We start from the raw sequence: 21,184 nt of genomic DNA on the forward strand, positions 1-21,184 counted from the left end.
ATATTTCTTACATACTTCTTACAGTAAGCTGCGTAGATAGTGTTTATTAGAGTGCACTGCGGGGTGGAGATGGGTAATGTCTTATTCAAAAAGAACTTTAAAAATCATGTTTAAAATATATAAAGATTTTTTATTATTATTGTTTTCAGGTGTAATTTGATGTATGCTTAAAATGTTTGGTCAGGCCTCAGAAATACCCAGTGGAAATATTCTACTTATAAAGCTTTTTTCCTTTGCGATCTTAAAAAGAAGTCTGGATCTAGACCTACAAAATTTTACTATCTCAAGTCGGAACAAAGGCAAACATTTGTTTTGTTTATAATTGTTAAGATATCCATAAAGATAATCATACCGACTCTGTAATCACTTCTGGTTTGTAAATGAAGTGTTTTAATAGAGCTACCACAAGGAGAAAATAAAAGAAGCATACGCAAAGCAGATTTCTAGTTACTTCAAGCAAAAGGATCTGGGAAAAATCAAGATACAAAGTACTCTGTCAATAGGAAAAAAAAACAAAATATGCTGTAAATGCAACAAACTACCTAGCATGTAGTTTACCAATGCTTCTTTCTGTCAGGTGAAGCTGAATGTGAAAAACAGTAAGATCTGTTACTGTCACCTGGCATAGACTTTAAAAATAGTTTTATTTAAACAAAATATTACTACCATTATATGGTTTACATGTAAATATGTGTAAAGATTAATTTTGGATTTTTTCCCCTCCAAGTGTCCTTCTAAGGTACAGTGGAGTGTGTGGCTGTAAAAATGTGACTTTTCACTTAATATTTGAGTTGCCTAGAAAGGTATTTTAACAACCATTTTCTGTACATGTAAAGCTACCAAGTCTAATTCTCTTGTGGAACCAGACGTGTTTTACCTTTCGTGTTTAGTTTACAGTGCAGCTCTGGAATAGGAAGGTTGGTCTTACATTCTTGCTACAAGGCATGAAACCAAAACAAATTTTGTGTTGTGAAGCAGACTTTTTTCTTATTAGGATGTGTGTTGGATTAGAATGTTTGATTATTAGACTATGTGCTGGAAAACAACAAACTATTATTGTTTTCAAACAATAATATTACATGGATCCTGTACCTCTGTTGTTAAAAATGAGAGGGCAAATATTGAGGTTGGGAAGATGGTTGGTTTTTTTTTGTTTTGGAAAGAATATCAAGATAAAAATGAATGTTACAGAAAACATTTACCCTCAGCATATGATGAATCAGCCAGGACTATACTTATAAATGGTACTGTTGCTTTACTGAATGTTATCATAACTGTTTATCTTAAATCTTTTATTCTCTTTTGCCACATTCAGGAAATTATTTATGGCTGTGAAAGTAATAAAGTATAGATCTTGGAAGTCATTCAGAAGAATTCTTACTTGCTGTCTGTCATCGGCTTTAGTCTGAGAATGAGATTAAGTGACAAAAGTCAGGTTTGGGGATTCTTGCTGTGTCCTGTCCTGGATTCATCTCAACTAGGTTTGCCCCGTGGGTTGCACCAGCAGTCCCAGCAGAGAGACAGGATGAGCCAGCTTTTGATGCTTTACATCAGGAGTCAGAATTGCCCCTGCAGGTTCTTGTCTCTTGCTGCTTTGGAGAGAGCATATGTCCCTACTTCTCACTGAATTTAATTTGAATGTCAAAAGCTAGGTGAAGTAAATCCAGGCCTTTTCTTCCAGGTCTTTATAAATGGTGAAGTCAGCCTCAGTCTTACAACTTCATTAATTCAGAGGCAAAAGGTGACCACTTTTCAGACTGGAATTGCTTTGACAAACTAATGTTTTTATGATGGCTTGAGAAAAATACACTTTCTTGTTTAAAGTTTACTTAATTCCAAGTTGTTACAGTATTCCTTCAAGCATAACTTGCAGTAAAATTATTAGGGAGTGTGTATAATTTTGTGTGTGTATGTACACATAGTCATGTAGGCTAGGTGTTTGATATTTGCTTTATGGCCCACATATTTAAAAGGAAAACATAATCTCACCTTGCCTAGTTTTGCTGGATTAGCAATATGCTGTGAATAAGTCTTCAGAGCAACCGGTTTCTGAATTTTTTGCTATTTAAATAATAGTCACCCTAGTTGTTTGTGTGTTCTTACTTTTAAAAAAGCCAAGACTATTTAAATGCATAGTAGAAATGCCTGGGTTTGTTTTGTTTAGCTTGGATTTTTTATCCCCTTGGGTACCTGTTTTGTTTTCCTCCTGCCTCTTACTTGTTCTCCCATTCAATTTATCACTGCACAAGTTCTAGTTCTCCCAAGTCCTAATGTGTGGAGTAATAGAGGCAGGCAGCATTTTCAGTGTGGCTAACTTCAATGAGTAGCCATCTGTGGAAGTCTTTCTGAACTTCTGAAGCAAAGAGAGCAAAATGCCCAGACAAGTTAATGATGGCTTGGCAGCTTTGTAATGTGGGAGCTTGAATACAGCCCCTGGATGAAGAAGAGCCTAACCTACTGATTACTGGTAGAGGAGCTGCATTTCTCTGTGGCTTTGCGAACAGCTGTGCTGCCCCAGCGTGGGGATCCTCAGAAGGGCAAGAATGTGCACTCAGAAATGAGAGGGTGGTAGGATAGATGCTTCATGCTCTTGCCAAGTATTAATAGGTAGTTTTTTGAGGAGCAACACAAAACTTTTATCTTTAGAGTACAAAATAGTAACAGCCCTTAGCTGTTAACTGCGTGATGGTTTGAGGAATGTGATGAGAATTATTTTTATATTCCTGGCTCTCATTGTTTCTTGACCATGAGAAAAGTTACTGAACCTCTTTTCTGCTAGACTTTATCTAGTCTTTAATATGCAGGTCTTCTCTTTTTGTAGAGAATCAAACTAAAGGTAGGAAAGCAGTACAGAACTATCCAGAGAGGGGGTTTTGTTGTTTATTTTTGGTTTATTCCTGCTGACAGTTATCTGGTGAAATTCACACGTGTACATTTGCTGTGACTTTTGTAGGCTCAGAACAAAGAAACAAAAGTTCTGGCTGCTGCGAAGGTGATTGATACTAAATCAGAAGAAGAACTTGAAGATTACATGGTTGAGATTGATATATTAGCATCCTGCGATCATCCTAATATTGTTAAGCTCCTAGATGCTTTCTACTATGAAAACAATCTGTGGGTAGGTATTATTTCTTTTTGAAATACTTTTACTTACTTCAAAAGTAAATTCTACAAAAGTAAAAAGCATATTTTTCTTCATTCAAAGATCATCTGTCCATCACATCTTTTTTGGGTTGTTGCTGTTGGGATAACTGTTCAGCTTCAAAACAAATTTATAAATCATGGGTATGACTTCTAGGAGATTGTCAAATTGAGCTACACTGAGTCATTTGGTCAGGAGTTTGAATCTACAGTTTGGAAGTTTGTGCATTTTGGTATGTGGAGAGAGTTCTTAATGCTTATTTGTAGCAGCAGGACTCAGATTGTAATTACATTAACACAATTTATGGTGAGATTTCAGAATCTGTGGCTGAAAAATAAACAATATGCTGAAAAGGTCAGCCTGTGAAGTAGGTAGTTTAGAATGATCTTATTGATACTTCCAGGAAGGACAGTTTACTAAGACTTGGATCATAATTAATTTACTTAAAACCTTTATATCTAGTAGGGAGCATGCATATGATTATACATCACTTTTCTGCTGTATCTTATGCATTGAACAGCTTTAGGTATGAAAATACAATTTTTTTTCTTCCAGGCAATGCAGTGTAATATTTCAAGTGCTTTTGGAACTGTACAGGGAATACATGGGTTTTTTTAAGAGTTTATAATTTGAAGAGATACCTAAAACAAGTAAATCTCCTTCGAGTCTTACAAACATGCATTATCCTTTAAGCACAAAAATATTAGAAGTGTAATAGCATGTTTCCTGATGTAGATTTATTTTGATAAGCTTTGGGAAAACCTTGTGTGATCTGAATGCAGAGTAATTCAGATATTGTATAATGATACTGTATAAAACAGTGGGTTACTGAAAAGATTCCCACGCATAAAGGTCAGCATGAAAGTGGGTGGGCATAGAGGCAGAATATGAAACTGAGTTGATAGGCTTCACTAGCAGAATAAAGGTAGAAGACGAGTAAATAGTTTGAAATTAAAATTGTAGCTATATAGTTACAGTGAGATGCAGAGACAAGGAAGGGCCAAAGGTAAGGCTATAATGATGTGGTAAGTAAACGGAATTTAGTGGAGGAAAAAAGAAAAGAATGATAGTTGGTAAAAGAATATGCTTTTGCTTTCCAGTTTTAGAAACAATTTCTATACCATGGAGACCTTTGTCAGGTTGTCAAACCAAACAGCAGATTTTAGAGAGAGAAATTCTTTATTTACAAATTCCTACACTTAACCTACTTGGCAGTAGGTATGTAGAAGCATGAAAATGGAATAATGGTTTAAGGGATTTACGAAGTGTTGCATTATGTATTTGTTAGTACCATTGTAAGGATTAATTATAATACCAATTTGAAGTAATATTTAATATAGGTGGTGTATATATATAGAAAAAGCATTATGGTATAAGGTAAAAGGTATAATTTGAGTTTTCCTCTTTGATGGGAAATTATACTCTGCTTTTAAAAGTACTCTAAATGAAGAAGTTAATGTATTTCCCAGAATATTGACCATTAGGATTCTGACAAGGAATACTCATTAGCTATTGGACTGAAAAGTGTAATTGAATGCTTAAAGTTCAATTTAAAGAAGAAAAAACACATAAGAGTGGGGTGTCAGTCCTGGATGACCTTTCCTCTTTCTTGCTCTTTGTGTACTTTTTTTCTCCTTTGTCTATGTTCTTTCTGTCCTACATGTCAGCATAGTTTGTGCCCCAAAATAGTTGCAGTTTATTTTTGTTTCAAATGGAAACTGAAAACTGAAGATGGAGTTCCAGTATTATTAGATATTGTAGGCATCAATGAAAATGGAGGAAGATTCATGTAAGCGTCTGAATGTAACCATTTTCTGTTAACTTTTAAGAGTATTTTTCCCTATTTTCATCTCATTTAAAAAAATACAGGTGATATCTGCTACTGGGAAATCATACAGCTCTTGTTCTTGACCTTCAGTCAGATTATAATACAGAAATACAGTTGAATAATTAAGAACTGAGTTTGTAGGGATTGTGTAAATCACATTAAAGTGAGTCAGGTAGAAGCTGGCTGTTTTATTATAAATTTTATTATGGAATTTTATATTTTGATTAAAACTTTTGTCTGAGCATCCTCAAGCATTTTTCAGATCATTTGCTTGAGCAACATAAACCCTACTTTTAGCTGGGTAACAGTTACTATTGGGTAACCAATATTTTGCTGAGGTTAGGTAAATAATTTGTAAAGGCCAAATAGTCTGAAATTCTGGTCTTCCAGTAATGCTCCCATAATCAAGGTTCAGCTCAGCAGAACTATTTAATTTGTAATTTGTGTATTCTTTTGTTTGTATACAGATCCTGATCGAATTTTGTGCAGGTGGAGCAGTAGATGCAGTAATGTTGGGTAAATAAGTTGTTTCAAATAATAAACTTCATAACATCTTAAAATTATAATATATATTGTAAGACTTGTTTCATATGTATATTGTTTTGAAATGCAAATATTTATGTAATTGGTGTGCTCTGTGTCGAATGTCGGGGGTTTTAAATTAGGATTTACACCTCTCTCTGTGGACATTATAGTTAAATTAATTTTCTCTCATCTTTAAAGTATTCATTTACATTTCAAAACACATTTTTGTCTTGACCCTTTAATGAATGTGATGAGTTGTCCTCATATGCTTATTGAGCTCTCTGTTGTGAGCCCTTTTCAGGACCTCATTCTTTCCCTGCCATCTTCCAAATTACATTATGATATTTTTTTCATATTGCATAAACCTTAAAGTTAGATTTTTCTGTGTTTATTCCTCAATTAGGTGAATGTAATGAGTAAAGGATCTAGTCTTTAACATTTCTGTGTACCACACAAAAGAACCAGTCTCTAAACTATATAGCCTTTTCGCAGTTCAGATAGGTAGGTATGCCACGTTCATAATGAGGAGGGGTTTGGGTACAAGGGATGACTTTATTAATGAAAGGAGCAAGTATGTTAAGGTAGAAATTTTTATGACATATGATATTAAGGATCTGTCAGATTAATTAATTTTCACAGATACTTCTATACAGCTTGCTATGAGCACATAAAACACAAAATGTTGTGCTTATTTCTGTCTCTTTCTCCTGTAGAGCTTGAAAGGCCATTAACAGAGCCGCAGATCAAAGTGGTGTGCAGGCAGACACTGGAAGCATTGAACTACTTGCATGAAAATAAGATCATCCACAGAGATCTAAAAGCTGGCAATATTCTTTTCACATTAGATGGAGATATTAAACTAGGTAAACATCCTGCATATAAAAGTCTTTCCCAGAACTTCGCATGGTCTTATAATTGTATTTTCCTTCGGCTGTAGCTTGGCAGAATTCACTATTTATCTATTTAAATATCAGTCTAATAATGAGAGTGTTTTCGGATGCAAGGTTCGCTACAAAAAAAAAAGTAAAGCTTGAGTAAATGCCATAACCATACTTGACATATCTTTCAGATTTAAAAATCAGCAGGGGTAGGACTCATACCAATATCTGTACTAAGCTGGCTAAAGTCAGACACAGGCCCAACTGTTTCTTAGTATGTGTTCTTAATTGTATTTATCTTTACTGTGGTAACATCAGAACTTCCCTTTGAAGTTGCTAGTTTAGAAAATGAACATCGCTCAGTATCACCAAAACCCAGTACCTAGTACTGTTATCTCTTCTATTATTGAGAAAGAAGTAATAATCTTATGTACTCAATTTAGGCTTTTTCATGCCTGCCTTAATTGTTCATTGCACTGAAATTAAGATAAAACAGTCTGGAAGAAAATTGATACATGCTTACTATTATTGATTTTTTTTTATATATATATTTTTTTTACCTGAATTTAAGCATTCATTCATGTTTTCCTTCTGATGTGGTAGGGAATCCATGAGGATTCCTCCATGAAGAACTGACAAAGACTACTGCTGTTGAATAGCACGCCTTCAGCCAGCCAGGAAGTCATAGGAACTGTCTGCATTCACTTTGTTAGGGCTTCATCAGGGGCAAACGTGCATAAGCTGTCAGCCTTTACAGTGGCTTTACCACTGTCATAATTCCTTGACATAGCAGCTTGTGTTCAGGTTTCAGACATGTCTCTCTACATGTTTAGCTGTGTTTATTTGGATACAAGTTACACAGAGGGTAAAGTCAAAGAGAGTCAGAAGATCACGGTGAAGTGGGGCTCTACATTTCCCAGCCTTGCTGCATACATTCCTTTTAAGTGTAAGCAAGATGTGTCCAAATTCATAAATATAACTGCTGCGTAACTTGTATTGATCACAGTCTCTCTGTGGGGTATAGTGCATCATCTCTCTTAAGTTCAGAATATTAAGAACCTGCTTTTGCTACATTGATCAGTTAAGTGAATCTCTGCAGTTTGCGTGGATTCCCTTGCAGATCATTACTTGTACGTTAATACTTGAATGTACCTTTCTCTTCATCCACAAAGTACATGTAACTTTACAGGTTACAGGTTTTCTTGGAAGCCTGAAAATTTAGTGATGGACTCAGTCTCACAGGCCTTTTTTATAAAAGTGATAGAACCACTATCTTAGTACTACTGTAAAAGAAATCTCAGATCTTAGTAAGAGTCTCATGGTCAGAGAGAGAAACATTTGTTTCTGTGCATTTTATTTGCCTCACATGACTTGGCTTCTCATACAGGCTGGAACTAAAAAGATTTTGTCAAGCTTGGCTAATGCACAGCACTGTGCAGGCTGTCAGGATACTTCACAGTTCAGATCATGGGGAGATTTCTTTCACACATACATTTAGTAACGTATTAGGTTTGTTAATTAAGTTTTCTAAAAAAAAGATGTATTTTAGTTTTGGAAAGTAAAGCATCCCTTAAATGAGCATTTTACTCCTTATAAACGATTTGTATTTCGATTCTGACACACACAGGAATGGGTAATTCCTTCTTTTACAAATACAAATAATATTTATAAAACAAAGGTAGATAAATCTGAACTTGCACAAGTCCATGGGTCCTGACGAGATCCATCTGTGGTCCTGAAGGAGCTGGCAAATGAAGTTGCGAAGCTGCTGGCTTTAAGAAATCATAGCAGTCAGGTGAAGTTCCCGATGACTGGAAAAAGGGAAATATAACCCCCATTTTCAAGAAAGGGAAAAGGGATGACCTGGGGAATTACAGACCAGTCAGTCTCACCTGTGCCTGGCAAAATCTTGGAGCAGATTCACCTGGATGGCATGCTAAGGCACATGAAAAACAACAAGGTGCTTGGTGACAGCCAGCATGGCTTCACTAAGGGCAAATCCTGCCTGACCAATTTGGTGGCCTTCTATGATGGGGCTACAGAACTGATGGACAAGGGTAGAGCAGTTGATGTCATCTACCTGGACTTGTGTAAAGCGTTTGACACTGTCCCACATGACATCCTTGTCTCTAAATTGGAGTGACATCAATTTGATGGATGGACCACTCCATGGATAAGGAACTGGCTGGATGGTCGCACGCAAAGAGTTGTGGTCAATGGCTCAGTGTCCGGCTGGAGACCAGTAACAAGTGGTGTCCCTCACGGACCGGTGTTGGGACCGGTCTTGTTTAACGTCTTCACCGCTGACATGGACAGGGGGATTGAGTGCGCCCTCAGCAAGTTTGCCGATGACACCAAGCTGTGTGGTTCGGTTGATACCCTGGAGGGAAGGAATGGCATCCAGAGGGACCTTGACACGCTTGTGAGGTGGGCTGATGCCAACCTCATGAAGTTTAACCATGCCAAGTGCAAGGTCCTACACCTGGGTCGGAGCAATCCCAGGCACAGCTACAGGTTGGACAAAGAAGAGATTCAAAGCAGCCCTGCGGAGAAGGACTTGGGGGTGTTGGGTTGATGAGAAAATGAATGTGAGCTGGCAGTGTGCGCTTGCAGCCCAGAGAGCCAACCATATCCTGGGCTGAATCAAAAGGAGCATGACCAGCAGGTCGAAGGAGGTGATCCTGCCCCCCTACTCTGCTCTTGTGAGACCTCACCTGGAGTATTGTGTGCAGTTCTGGTGTCCTCAACATAAAAAGGACATGGAGCTGTTGGAACAAGTCCAGAGAAGGGCCACGAGGATGATCAGGGGTCTGGAGCACCTCCCGTATGAAGACAGGGACTGTAGTGACAGGACAAGGGGTAATGGGTTAAAACTTAAACAGGGGAAGTTTAGGTTGGATGTAAGAAGGAAATTCTTTCCTGTGAGGGTGGTGAGGCACTGAAATGGGTTGCCCAGGGAAGCTGTGAATGCTCCATCCCTGGCAGTGTTCAAGACCAGGTTGTACGAGGCCTTGGGTGATATGATTTTAGCGTAAGGTGTCCCTCTCCATGGCAGGTGGGTTGGAACTAGATGATCTTAAGGTCCTTTCCAACCCTAATGATTCTATGATTCTATGAAATTTCCTTCATTGCATTTATTTGTGTAAGGATTTGAGTTTTATTATTTTTGTGTCTGTAGTCCCTCACGGTTTCAGATTTAGCATTTGAACAGATAGCTCTCTTAGGCCTTTTTTCTTCCCCACAGAGTGAAATTAGGCTTCTGAAATGTTGAGTTCATCAAGTAATTTTGTACAGATTGTACAGGGGTTTTGTGCAGATTGAAGACATGTGGCTGTCTTGTCCCTTTGCCCTGCTCTCTAGGTCTTCATTAAGAAAGTTACATCTATAATAAGCATATAACACTTATTTAAAAGTTGTCCTTTTTTTCTAAGTGAGAAACGTAGTGCTTCATAGACAAGTAATATTAATTGCAAAGGCAAAGTTGATTTTTGATTGGATGTTACATCTTATCCCACACAGCTCAACAGTAGCATTACATTTTATTATAGCAATGGAGAATAACATTATCGTTATTATTATTCAATATCTTTTATTAGAAATGCTATGGAATGTTTGCGCTCAATTATCAAAACATACATTTTTGCTCTGAAACATAAAATGTTAAAAAAAATACTTGTAAAATATAAAAATATATTTTCCACCACCCATTTAATAGCATTTCACTGTTTGCTTTAAGCGGATTTTGGAGTATCAGCTAAAAACACAAGAACAATACAAAGAAGAGATTCTTTTATTGGTACACCATATTGGTAAGTGCATTGTTTTGCTGGCTTTGAAGTACTAACTAATATCTTATTATTTCCTTTGCTGTTACTATTACAAGCTTCATACAATATTGTGTAAATATATTTAGTGAGACTAGAATGTGCTTCTTAAAATGTTTCAGTGAATTTATCTATTTAGAACCTTGGTTTGTTTTTTTTTTTCAGAATTGATAAAAAGTGTATTTTCTAATGCAGTATTTCATTACTTTCTTTGCAGGATGGCTCCAGAAGTAGTAATGTGCGAGACCTCTAAAGACAGGCCTTATGATTACAAGGCTGATATTTGGTCTCTTGGCATTACTTTAATAGAAATGGCTCAAATAGAGCCACCTCATCATGAATTAAATCCAATGCGAGTGCTTCTGAAAATAGCAAAATCCGATCCACCTACATTAGCACAGCCTTCAAAATGGTGAGTGTTCTATTTACAACTTTCTCAGCCCAATTTGTAGGTTTTGAATACAAGGCATGCTAAGTCGTTTATTTGATTAACTTAATGTTCATGGACATAGACCTGTTGAACTTTATGGGACTAGCTTAATGCATAAAGTCAGGTACTTATTCTGTCAATGTTTGTACATGTATGTATACAGATTGTATAAGGAGATACGTAGATGGACTGTGGTCTTTTTGTTGTAGTTCTGTATAGAAGCTTTTATTTCTAATATTTGGCAGATTTAGCATTAAAATATGCACAAAATAGCTTTTACAAATGCAGGAAAAGATCTGAAGACCATCTGAAAAACAAGATCAGATGAATGGAGACTAAAGTATTTTTATACTAAGAAAACATTTTTAGAAGCCATTTACTATTTGATCATTTTTAATATCTTTATGTGATTCAGTGGTGCAGCAGATGTGTTGTATTATCAATCCAGAGCCCAATGTAAACTCTTCTATCAATGGACAAAACGTTTTAAAGATTGTATTTGTGCCACATTGGTCTTTGCATTCGTGTACTACCTTTCTGTTGTCCTAAATCACTAGAAGGACCTGGAGCTGCAGCGTTAGGTGCATGTGAAAGCAAAAGAATATTTCACTGTACCACAAGACAAAAGAAGAACCCCTGCCTGTTTGCTTTTTTTTGTGTAGGTCATCAGATTTTAAAGATTTTCTGAAGAAATGTTTGGAAAAGAATGTAGATGCAAGGTGGAGTGCGACTCAACTTCTGCAGGTAGGGAGAGTTGGATTGTTCAGCACCAGTCTTTGAAAGCAAGGAGATTTTGTACTTTTTTTAAAGCTGAACAGTGTTATACTCTATAAATAATTTCAGGTTAAGTGTTCAGACACAATGTGGTTTTAAAATTGTTGCATTGATCCTTATTTTGTAAAATTTGATTAAATGATACCAAGTGCAGATCAAATTCGGCATTGACATATTCGTATGTAATTTAATTATTCCGCATAAGTATTTATACTTTGATACTTATAATGGAGGAAGGAGGTATTTACATAAGTAGTCCATTGCTGACAGGTGTTTTAAAAGCTTTAGTCCTCAGCCTTCCTCTGTAATGCTGTCACTGCAGAATAGCTAAACAGGAATAGATGTGACCAGGTACGTTTGATTCTGTCAGCACGAATTTACTTTATCCAGTTTACATCCGGCATATCTTGAATAGATTTAAGCAGCAGGGCCAAGCAGAGAAAGAAGATTCAGACAATGGGAGAAGAACAAGTAGCTGTTTCCTCTTAAAGAAAAATACAGAATTCTATTTTTTGAGAGGAAAAATTGTTCTAAAGACAAAGCAGAATATTTCTAGATAAAGCTTATCAGGAAATAATTTAACTCTGGAACAGAAAAGAAATGAAACTTGTTTCCAGGAAAAATAAGCTTTTAAAAAATCTTTCTACTTCTATTCTTGGGATTGTGAAGCAGGTCAGTACAAATGAATTATCTGTATTTTTAGCAAGTTTGTTAGACTTACATGGTATATTTGAATACAAATGTTTTGATTTTAAAACTTCTACAGAAAAACATACATCAGGACAGTTATGATTAATGCTAACTCTGAACCTTCCAGTTTGAAGGAACCAAAGTAATGTTTCTCTGAAGTAATCTTTCTTTCAAGTTGCAATTTTCCCATTTACAATGAAGTCAGCATGTAATATTATTCTTATTTTTCATTTTCACAAGCATCCATTTGTTACTGTTACTTCAAATAAACCAATAAGAGAACTGATTGCAGAAGCTAAGGCTGAAGTTACAGAAGAAGTCGAAGATGGTAAAGATGAGGATGAAGAAGAAGAAACAGAAAATTCTCTGGTCAGTTAAAAATTTACTTTTTTAAATATGCAACTATTTTCAATCACTGGTTTCCAATGCAGAGCTCAGTTTCTGATGTACTACCCAACTTTTGCATCAGGTCTTTTAAGAATAACAACATAAACATACTCAACCTTACTATAAAGTAAGTAATTGGCATTTTCAAAACTACCATGTTCTTAAACTCCTTAGGAACTAATAATAAAGAATATTTGCTAATAAAGACTGTTCATTTATTTTTACATGTGTATGTAGTATAGAATTTTAAAACTCAGATACTGAGTTTTATGTAAATGGTTTTAAGTCAAAATGACTAGATGAAAAGATAAACATGTATTTGTATTCCATAAGAAGCTTAAAACATTAAGGTGGGTATGCGACTGTTATGCTATAAACTGTCAAAGAAAAGAAAAAAAAAGCAAAAGCCTCATATTTTACTAAGGCATGATTGCATTTATGAATGTATTTCTAAAGATTCTTACAACACAAATTCAGTTCCTCAAAGGGCAAAGCCATGAAGTTCAGTGGTAGGGCAGCAGGTTTCAGAGTATGCAGGTACTGTGCTTTCTGACTTAACTGGCTCAAGCACTATAAACATGGACCGTGACCAGTGCCACCACTAGCTGCAATTACCTGCAATGGTAAAGGAGCCAAATGCATGTGCACAAGAACCACACCTCCATTTCCTTCTTGCCCCTCACCACACTAGTCACATCTCCTGGCCGCTTTCCGGGTCCAGCCCAACAGGTCTCCAAGCATTCATTCCCACCAACTTCCTCCATGACTTATTTTCTATTTCCTAAGGCATTACCCACCATTGCTTCTGCTGATTAGCTGCTAAGCCATCAGTTCCCAGGAGGGCTGGGAATGGTGTCCACCCTGTGACTCAATGAAGTGTCTCAACACAATCAGCAGTTTAGGAAACTGTGAGGTAGATGCATTTATGTTATTTACTTGTGGTAGTTTTAAAATCTGCTTCAAGATAAGCACTAAGCTTCTAGAACAATCACATGAAATCTTTGAAATGTGCTTTTCAGTTCAAAGGAATTGGGTTTTGTTTGCTGCAGAAAACCCTAAAGTAGGAAAGGCACAATGAAACTCATGCTTGTTACAATAGCTAACCCAGTATGTTCCCAATGGCAAGTCAGAAGGCTGATCTGCAAATTACAGGGTTTTAACAGTAAATATAGACAGAGAGATACTGCAATCACTTTGAAGAGTGAAAGGGCAATTATGGTTAAAATGGTACTTTATTAGTATATTCTTTTGTAGATCTGTGTGCAATCTGATAACATTCACTTGTGTTCCAGAAGCAGCAATTTCTACAGTGATGTAACTGTTTCTATTCTAGTTTCGTATTGCCACTTAATCAGATCTTCTGGAGGTTTTCACTGTTTCAATGGAGTTTCACAGTGATTAAAAAACAGATAAAATTTCAGGCATTCTTAACAAAGAGCACAAGGAAAGATACTCTTTTTTGATGAGGCAGAGGAAGGTCTTTAATCTTGCATTTCATCAGTGCTGCACTAAATAAAGCTACACACACAGCTTCTTCCTAGTCAAACTGGCACAGACACGTGACTTTCAAATCCAATTGTGGCTGGGACTATAGGGGAACTGAACCAGGTAAAAATAAGCAGCGTGATAGCGTGATTGGAAAAAGGCTCTTGAAGATCCTGTTAAGAGTGAGACACATGGCTGGCCATGGTCCCTTCCCTTCAATCCAGTATATTTTAATAAATTATGAGAGATGGAGGATTGTTCTTGTGCAGTTGTTCTGATCGGAGCCTCTCTGCAGTGCGTGCTCTTGTTCTGTGGTAATACCAAGTGAAGTGCTCTGAGATTATGAAATTCCTATAACTCTGCCTGTAAATACAGTATCTCTATTCAGCTATTCTTCAATAGAACTGTGCTTTAATTATGTTAGAAAATCATTAAATATTCTTTTTGCTTCAATTTTTTAGCAGTTACCTGCAGAGAAGCGTGCCTCCTCTGACCTTAGTATTGCCAGCTCTGAAGAGGATAAACTTTCACAGAATGCCTCTGTTCTGGAATCTCTTTCTGAGAAAACAGAAAGTAATGCAATTGAGGACAAAGCCAGCATGGTATTTCCAGATGGCAAAACAACTGAAGATGAACCTGAGGACATTAGGAAAATGGCCGATAACATACATGATACTACTGTTGGTGATAGGAAAGTGCAGAATGGATCTGTACCAACTGGTGAGGGTGAGCAAGGCAAAATAGTGCTAGCTGAAAAGAGTACAGAAAGCCTGGAAAAACTACATGAAGATACAGAGCCCCAGAAAGGAGGAGAACAACTTGATGTAGTAACAAAATCAGAAATAAAGGATGAACCCCACCTAAAAAAAGAGAAGGAAAATGACATGGTAAATGAACAAACAGAAGATAATAAGCTAAAAATACCTGCAACTGAAAATAACATAGAAAATGAAGAAGCCATTTCTGATGAAACTGGTGAAAAAGAAGAGAAAGAGAACAGAACAGATCTCTCTGAAAGTAAGGAAGAAAAGGTCCCTGCAGAAAATGCTACAGAGCAAAAGGAAGATAAAGGTGAAGCTTATAAAGAGGCTGTAAGAGACACCACTACAGAAACTCTACCTAATGCTGCAGATGAAGTGGCTGATGAAGAAAAGGAACTAATAAAGCATGGAATTGACAACATTAAGGAGATAGGTGGTGTTGCTGAAATACAGATCAGTGATGGGGATAAAATACCTGAGCCGGAGGATAAGCCAGTGGAAAGTCAGGCTAAGCAGGTCCATGAGATAATCAGCTCTGAAGAAACTGTATCAGAAAGCCAAGATAAAGTGATCAAAGTCGACAAGAAACTGTCAGAAAGTGAAAATGAGAATATTAGTAATATAAACAGCATGGAGATCAAAGACTCAGGGGAAGACGATGTAGACCACAGCGCAATACAGAGCAAGCCTGAGGATACGTCTGCTAAAATGGAGGATAAACTGACTGATATGAACCAGAATTCGGAAGAGAGCAGACCTGAGAATATCCAGCAAAACAATATTCAGATAGACAAAGAGCATTCGGAAGTTACTTCTGATGAAATAGTGAAGAATAAGCTTCAAGATACTGTCAATGAACAAGCTGATGATTCTGAAGTCACTCCAGTCCCCAGTATTAGTATTAGCACTGAAGAAAAAGAGAAGGTCAAAACAGATAATCAAGACAGTACGGAAACGTTACAACAGCTAGAATCAGAGAATATGAAGGAAAATGATGCAGATTCCGGCACTGGTTCTACGGCTGATAACAGCAGCATTGATTTGAACTTGTCAATTTCTAGTTTCCTTAGTAAAAACAAAGAGACAGGATCAATATCTTTACAGGTAAGTGCAATCAATCATATAATTTTTAACATAAAATTCTATGTGATTGTGACCCTAAAATTGTCTCCAAGTTTGACCTTTGCAACAAACACAATTACTGAGCAAGAAACTAGTGTGACAAATAAATGCAAAACTTTATAGAAACCGAAGTATTCTAAATGGTGCACTCTAACCATGTCTGGATTGTGTGCAGTTATGCAGCAAAGCTAGAAGCTACAGAGCTGCTAAGGATTTTCTTATTTTAATGCATAATTGTAGTTTAAAAATGTGGACTAATGAATAACAGGAGGTTTAACTGTTAAAGGTGAAGATTTATGAATGGCTCTAGTTCAGAGCTGGTATTCAAGATGATTAGTTCAGTGCCTTACTTTTGCACGGAATCTGTTTTTAACTGGACAAATCTCTGATAACATCTCATCTTACACTGAATTCCTGTCACTTCCTTCTTCTGTCTCTCTGTTTAGATTTAAAAGATCTAAGGCAAACAGTCTTTCAGGTTTGTTTATTCCAAACACAGTACTCCTGTGGTTGTACTACATCAATACCACTATGTCAGTATGAATGAGCTTATTCAGAGGGAGCACCTTTCATGTTATGAACTTTATTTATATCTTTATACTAATATGATTACAGCCAGTATAGAATATTAACTGTGTAACCTTGAGTTTGAAGAAAACAAAACCCAACTCAAAACAAGCAAACAGACAAAAAAAACCCAAAGAAAAATGCTAACTTGGTATAGCAGTGCTGAGCATGACTTCAGGGTGTTTGCAGTAGCCTTAATGTAGTAGAGATGCAGTTTCAGCTGGGGTCTCTCTTCCCTCACAGTGAAACAAAGCAGCTCTGAGAAGGGAGATTTGGCCAGTTCTGTCAGTAAGAGCATCACATGATTTTTTTATTAATATATAAGAAGTAAAAAACTGAACTTGCTGTTTTAATTTATTTCCAAGCAGAAATAGGTAGGTGAGTAAATTGCTATTCTGTTTCAGTACTGCTTTTCGGATTAAATATGTTTTTTGGTGTCTGGGGAAATTATGATCAAAAGCAAACTAATTGCAGCTGCCTTCAGCTCTTGAACATAAAACTGCATGTTCAGGGTTTACCTAGGTTATTTTTTTCTTCTGCTAATTTGGATGATCAATAATTACAGTTTTCCTTTGCTGACTACAGAAAGTCTCAGTATATTAGAATTTTTCAAGTTCTCTTGGTTAGTGGGGTACCTGAGAAGCAAAAAATCCTGATTGCCCTACAATGGACCTTCACAGAAATATTTGAAGTAATTGAATATTAACAAATAGGGGAAAGTATATAACTTAAATAAGTCCAGAATAACTTAGCAATGCTTTATTCAGGAAACTAGAAGACAGAAGAAAACTTTAAAGAAAACTCGGAAGTTTGTTGTTGATGGAGTAGAAGTGAGTGTAACCACATCAAAAATAGTTACTGAAAATGACTCCAAAAGTGAAGAAATGCGATTTTTACGGTAAGTGTTTTTAAAAGTACAATGTACAAAAGGTTGGCTTTCTTTTTTTCCTGTTTAAATAAAAGTAGGGGACTAATGATCTTATTTATGTAATATTTGGGTATTAATTTCAATTATTTTGTTAGTAAAAAGGAATGTGAGATGTTTCTTAATAAAACCATCAATTCAAAACTAGTTTTATTGGACCTAAGTTGTAAATGATTTTTTCATCTTCTGTAGTTTTCCACTATTGTTTTTATTTCATTATTAGGCGTCAAGAGCTAAGAGAGCTGAGGCTTCTTCAGAAAGAGGAGCAGAGAGCCCAACAGCAGCTCAGTAATAAGCTTTTGCAACAGCGAGAACAGATGTACAGGCGTTTTGAACAGGAAATGACAGTGAGTTTCTGGATATTGGTGCCCTTAAAATATGACATCTTGATGGAGTAGGCAGCAGTGGGGTGTTTCCTTTTATGATGGCTATAGCTTAGGCTTCATTGTGGGGTGCCCGGCTTGCGTGCTGGAACTCACCTGCCCAGGCAGTTGCTCATGGCCATCCTGTGGACAGCACTTCACTGAATGGAATTTAGTTTTGTAAAAAAAGATGCCAAATTGTTTTTACAGAATAAAAAGCGACAATATGATCAGGAAATAGAGAATCTGGAAAAGCAGCAGAAACAGACAATAGAGCGCCTGGAGCAGGAACACACAAACCGCTTACGAGATGAAGCAAAACGCATCAAAGCAGAGCAGGAGAAGGAATTGTCCAAATTCCAGAATATGTTGAAGAATAAAAAAAAAGAGGTAAGAGACAATGGTGATAATATAGAAAATAAAGAGTATGGGTATAACAACCGCTGAGATTAGGTCTCCTAGAAGCCTTGTCAGCCTTGTGCTGTACTGAGTTGTGGAAGGGTTATTAGCAGCCGGTATTATTTCTTTTGTCTTACTGCCTAAAGTGAAATACAAACAGCTAATGGGGAAGATTTAGGTATTGACTTAATGTAGGGAATGCCACCGAGTTGGAAAACTTTTTCACTGCTGTGAAAAATTAATTATTTTCCCTCAAATCAAGATAATTATTTTCTTAAAGATTGTGAAAAATATTTGAGATTTTTACTGTAACAAATCCAGCCTTAGCTCCTTAGGAAATACTTACCAAATTACAGTTTAGAATAAAAGAATATGATTTTGGTTACTACTGAGAGCCACTTAAATTCAGATACTTTTTGTTAATTTGTTAGGCTTCTGTTGAATGTGTGCTGTTGTTGTTTAGAATGTCTGTAAGTGAAGTGGCAGCAGTTATATGGATTTATTTTCCTTTAAAAAGGAAAGCCAGGAGGGAAAAGTCTGGATAACCTAACATCTTTTATAGTTAATTTAATGTGTGTCATACAGTTGAGGCAAAATGAATGCCATTTGACAATGACACCTTATGCTATTAATTTGCTTGCATTAGACTAAGAGAAGGTGATGTGTTTCCGTATGGATTTTGCATCTTAAAAGCTGTTTTATTTCATTTTCAGATCAATTGTGTAATGCTTGTTTGTATGTAAATGGCTCTAGCGTTTGCTCTAGTAGTTACTTAGACTCAGATTTCCATGCTTCTGCATAGAATGATCCTGTAGTACAAAAGCACATGAAATAATACAAGTTGTATTCAGTTTGAACCATATGCTCACATGTAAATAACAATTTTTCTTCTTTTTTGATACCTCTTGCATTTTTGAGTCTCTCTCTATTTACTGGTGATTGGGTCCTACATGGGAAAGCGGGAAGAATTTTACATATTGCTCTGAGCTACAAGCAGTTCTTTCATGGAAACAGGAATAGCATGTGGTGGTTTGGACTCTCTTTTCTGATGATGCTTCCACTATTAAACAAACAGGCATTTGTTTTTAGGGGCGTAGTTTTGTATTTCAAGCTTAAGGAGGCGATTTACAGTTCGAAGTCAAAATGCAGCTGCTGCTCTAAAACTCCCCATGCTATACTGGAGTGTGCAATGTTACATGTTTATAATTCTTAAAAATAAATAAAGCACATCAGCAAATTAACAGATTAATAGTCAGTTGGTGCAGACAGGTTATACTTAGAATCTTTCTACTAATCTAGTCTAATTCCCCTTGAACTGAAACACGTTCCGTTGCAGCACACGTGTTGTGGGAAGTTTCTTGCAAGTATCCTTAGTTAGTGGTGGTTTCTGCTTTTAAATTCTTCAGAACCAAGCACAACCAATTAATATTTTATTTGCTTGTATGATTATTTTAAAGACACAATCTGTGTAGATGTCATTTATGGTTGGATTTGCTACTAATGGCATCTTATAAATTCACGTTAGAGAGAGTGTCAGCAATAGCTGGTATTCAGCGGAAGTTGTTTTAAACTTCCAACCATTTTCACAGCTTTACCAGGAGGTAAACATACTCTCTAATCCTTTTGATATAGTGCTTCAAGAAAATAACCACATTTGCAAGTGGTGGTTTTCTTAACTATTGACTGTTCTAGCTGCTGCATGAAACTACAAGCAAGAGATTGCCATTTCTGAGAGCACTGGGCAGCATTTGCATGCAAAAAGAGGCTGGCATATACCTCCTTTCTGCACTGCTAGCACACATAAAGCATGTCTTGTTCCTTCTCTTTTCAGTAAACTCTTTTCACTACTAACATCCCTGCTACTGAAGTAATGCACGCTTCCCAGTAACTCTAGTGCTTGATCTGCATGTGCTATATTCACGGTAATGCTTGCTGTGGAGAAAGTGTGTCCTTTTCGCCACCTTCTGCATGCTTATATACACTGTAGGTTTTATGTGAAGTGGAGAAAGCACCAAAAGAGCTGAGAAAAGAGCTCATGAAACGCAAGAAAGAGGAGCTTGCACAAAGCCAGCATGCTCAGGTAACAACGGCAGCTTCAAGCTACTAAAATACAAAAGGCAGCAGTATGCACACAGCTTGATGATTTCACTTCTTCTTGTTGTTGAGTGAATATGGAACTTAACTCAAACTAACCCTACGTACTGCTCTCTTTCTTCAAGTACTCCCATGTCACGTCCCATTCAGTATACTGTGTAGAAATGTAGGCCCAGCAATTTCCAGGTTTGTTCTGTTAAGCGTAATATTTCATATTCTGTACTGAAAAAAAAAAAAACAGTGTTTTTTCACAGCAGGTTTATTTCCAGTGCTTTTACGAGTGGTAAGTACCCCATAGGTCCATCCAAGTATAAAGGTTACAGTCAGAAGTAAGTTTCGAGCAGTATAGGTGTGGGAGAGGAAAAGGTATATAATGTGTAAACATGAGGCATCCTGTTCATGGAAGCAGAACAGATTAGGTAAAATGGAGTTATTTAAATGTCAAAGTGTAGGTGTATGGAAACTTTACAAGACATCATGTATAATTTCACACCTTCAGACTTGCTGCTTTTAGATGACCCAGCTAGGAAGGAGGCCTAGTGTTTTAAAAAATACTGGCTTTGTGCTGGCCACAGCTTGTACCGAGTGAGTTTGCACCGTGACAAAGCATGTTTGGATGAGTTATTTAAAGACATTTATGTAAGTGACCTGATAGAAAATAATAGCAACTTCAGTCAATTGAGTGTTTAATTCATGAGGGGATTTCCCCGGACAGAATGTAACTGAGCTGCGGCGCTCCCCCCATGGCAGGGATATGTGTCTGAACTTTTTAAGGAAACAATTAAAAACCTCATAGTGCTTGTAGTGACTTAGATTGTTTTTTCTGCTGGTTTCAGTTTTTGAAGTGGGAGGTGTAAAAGGCAATTCTAAAGGTGAAAAATCCTTACTTGGAACATTAAGTGCAAGACAAGGTGCAGATGTTTAATTTTCAACTATATGGAACTTCTGTCAGTAACTACTTTAGTGTGATGAGCCTTGACAGTTTAAATGT

General features: G+C 36.6%; 1 protein-coding gene across 5 annotated transcripts in view; it reads left to right on the forward strand.

Annotated features, from left to right (window-relative positions):
- Nucleotides 1-21,184, forward strand: part of SLK (STE20 like kinase) — a 49,464-nt gene that overhangs the window by 18,321 nt on the left and 9,959 nt on the right. For 2 of the 5 annotated variants that reach the window (XM_062601870.1, XM_062601866.1), the window contains exons 2-13: nucleotides 2,954-3,118; nucleotides 5,438-5,486; nucleotides 6,209-6,358; nucleotides 10,110-10,182; nucleotides 10,415-10,609; nucleotides 11,290-11,371; nucleotides 12,332-12,460; nucleotides 14,425-15,828; nucleotides 17,181-17,311; nucleotides 17,562-17,685; nucleotides 17,911-18,090; nucleotides 20,087-20,179. In XM_062601870.1, coding sequence (XP_062457854.1) covers nucleotides 2,954-3,118; nucleotides 5,438-5,486; nucleotides 6,209-6,358; nucleotides 10,110-10,182; nucleotides 10,415-10,609; nucleotides 11,290-11,371; nucleotides 12,332-12,460; nucleotides 14,425-15,828; nucleotides 17,181-17,311; nucleotides 17,562-17,685; nucleotides 17,911-18,090; nucleotides 20,087-20,179 — 2,775 coding nt within the window. The remainder of the gene's footprint in view (nucleotides 1-2,953; nucleotides 3,119-5,437; nucleotides 5,487-6,208; nucleotides 6,359-10,109; nucleotides 10,183-10,414; nucleotides 10,610-11,289; nucleotides 11,372-12,331; nucleotides 12,461-14,424; nucleotides 15,829-17,180; nucleotides 17,312-17,561; nucleotides 17,686-17,910; nucleotides 18,091-20,086; nucleotides 20,180-21,184) is intronic. The other 3 variants (XM_062601868.1, XM_062601869.1, XM_062601867.1) reach the window with 2 other exon arrangements.

Source organism: Pezoporus occidentalis, unplaced genomic scaffold (assembly GCF_034315485.1).
Source record: "Pezoporus occidentalis ecotype Australia unplaced genomic scaffold, CSIRO_AGI_Poc_V1 ctg73, whole genome shotgun sequence".
Classification (NCBI taxonomy): Eukaryota; Metazoa; Chordata; class Aves; order Psittaciformes; family Psittacidae; genus Pezoporus; species Pezoporus occidentalis.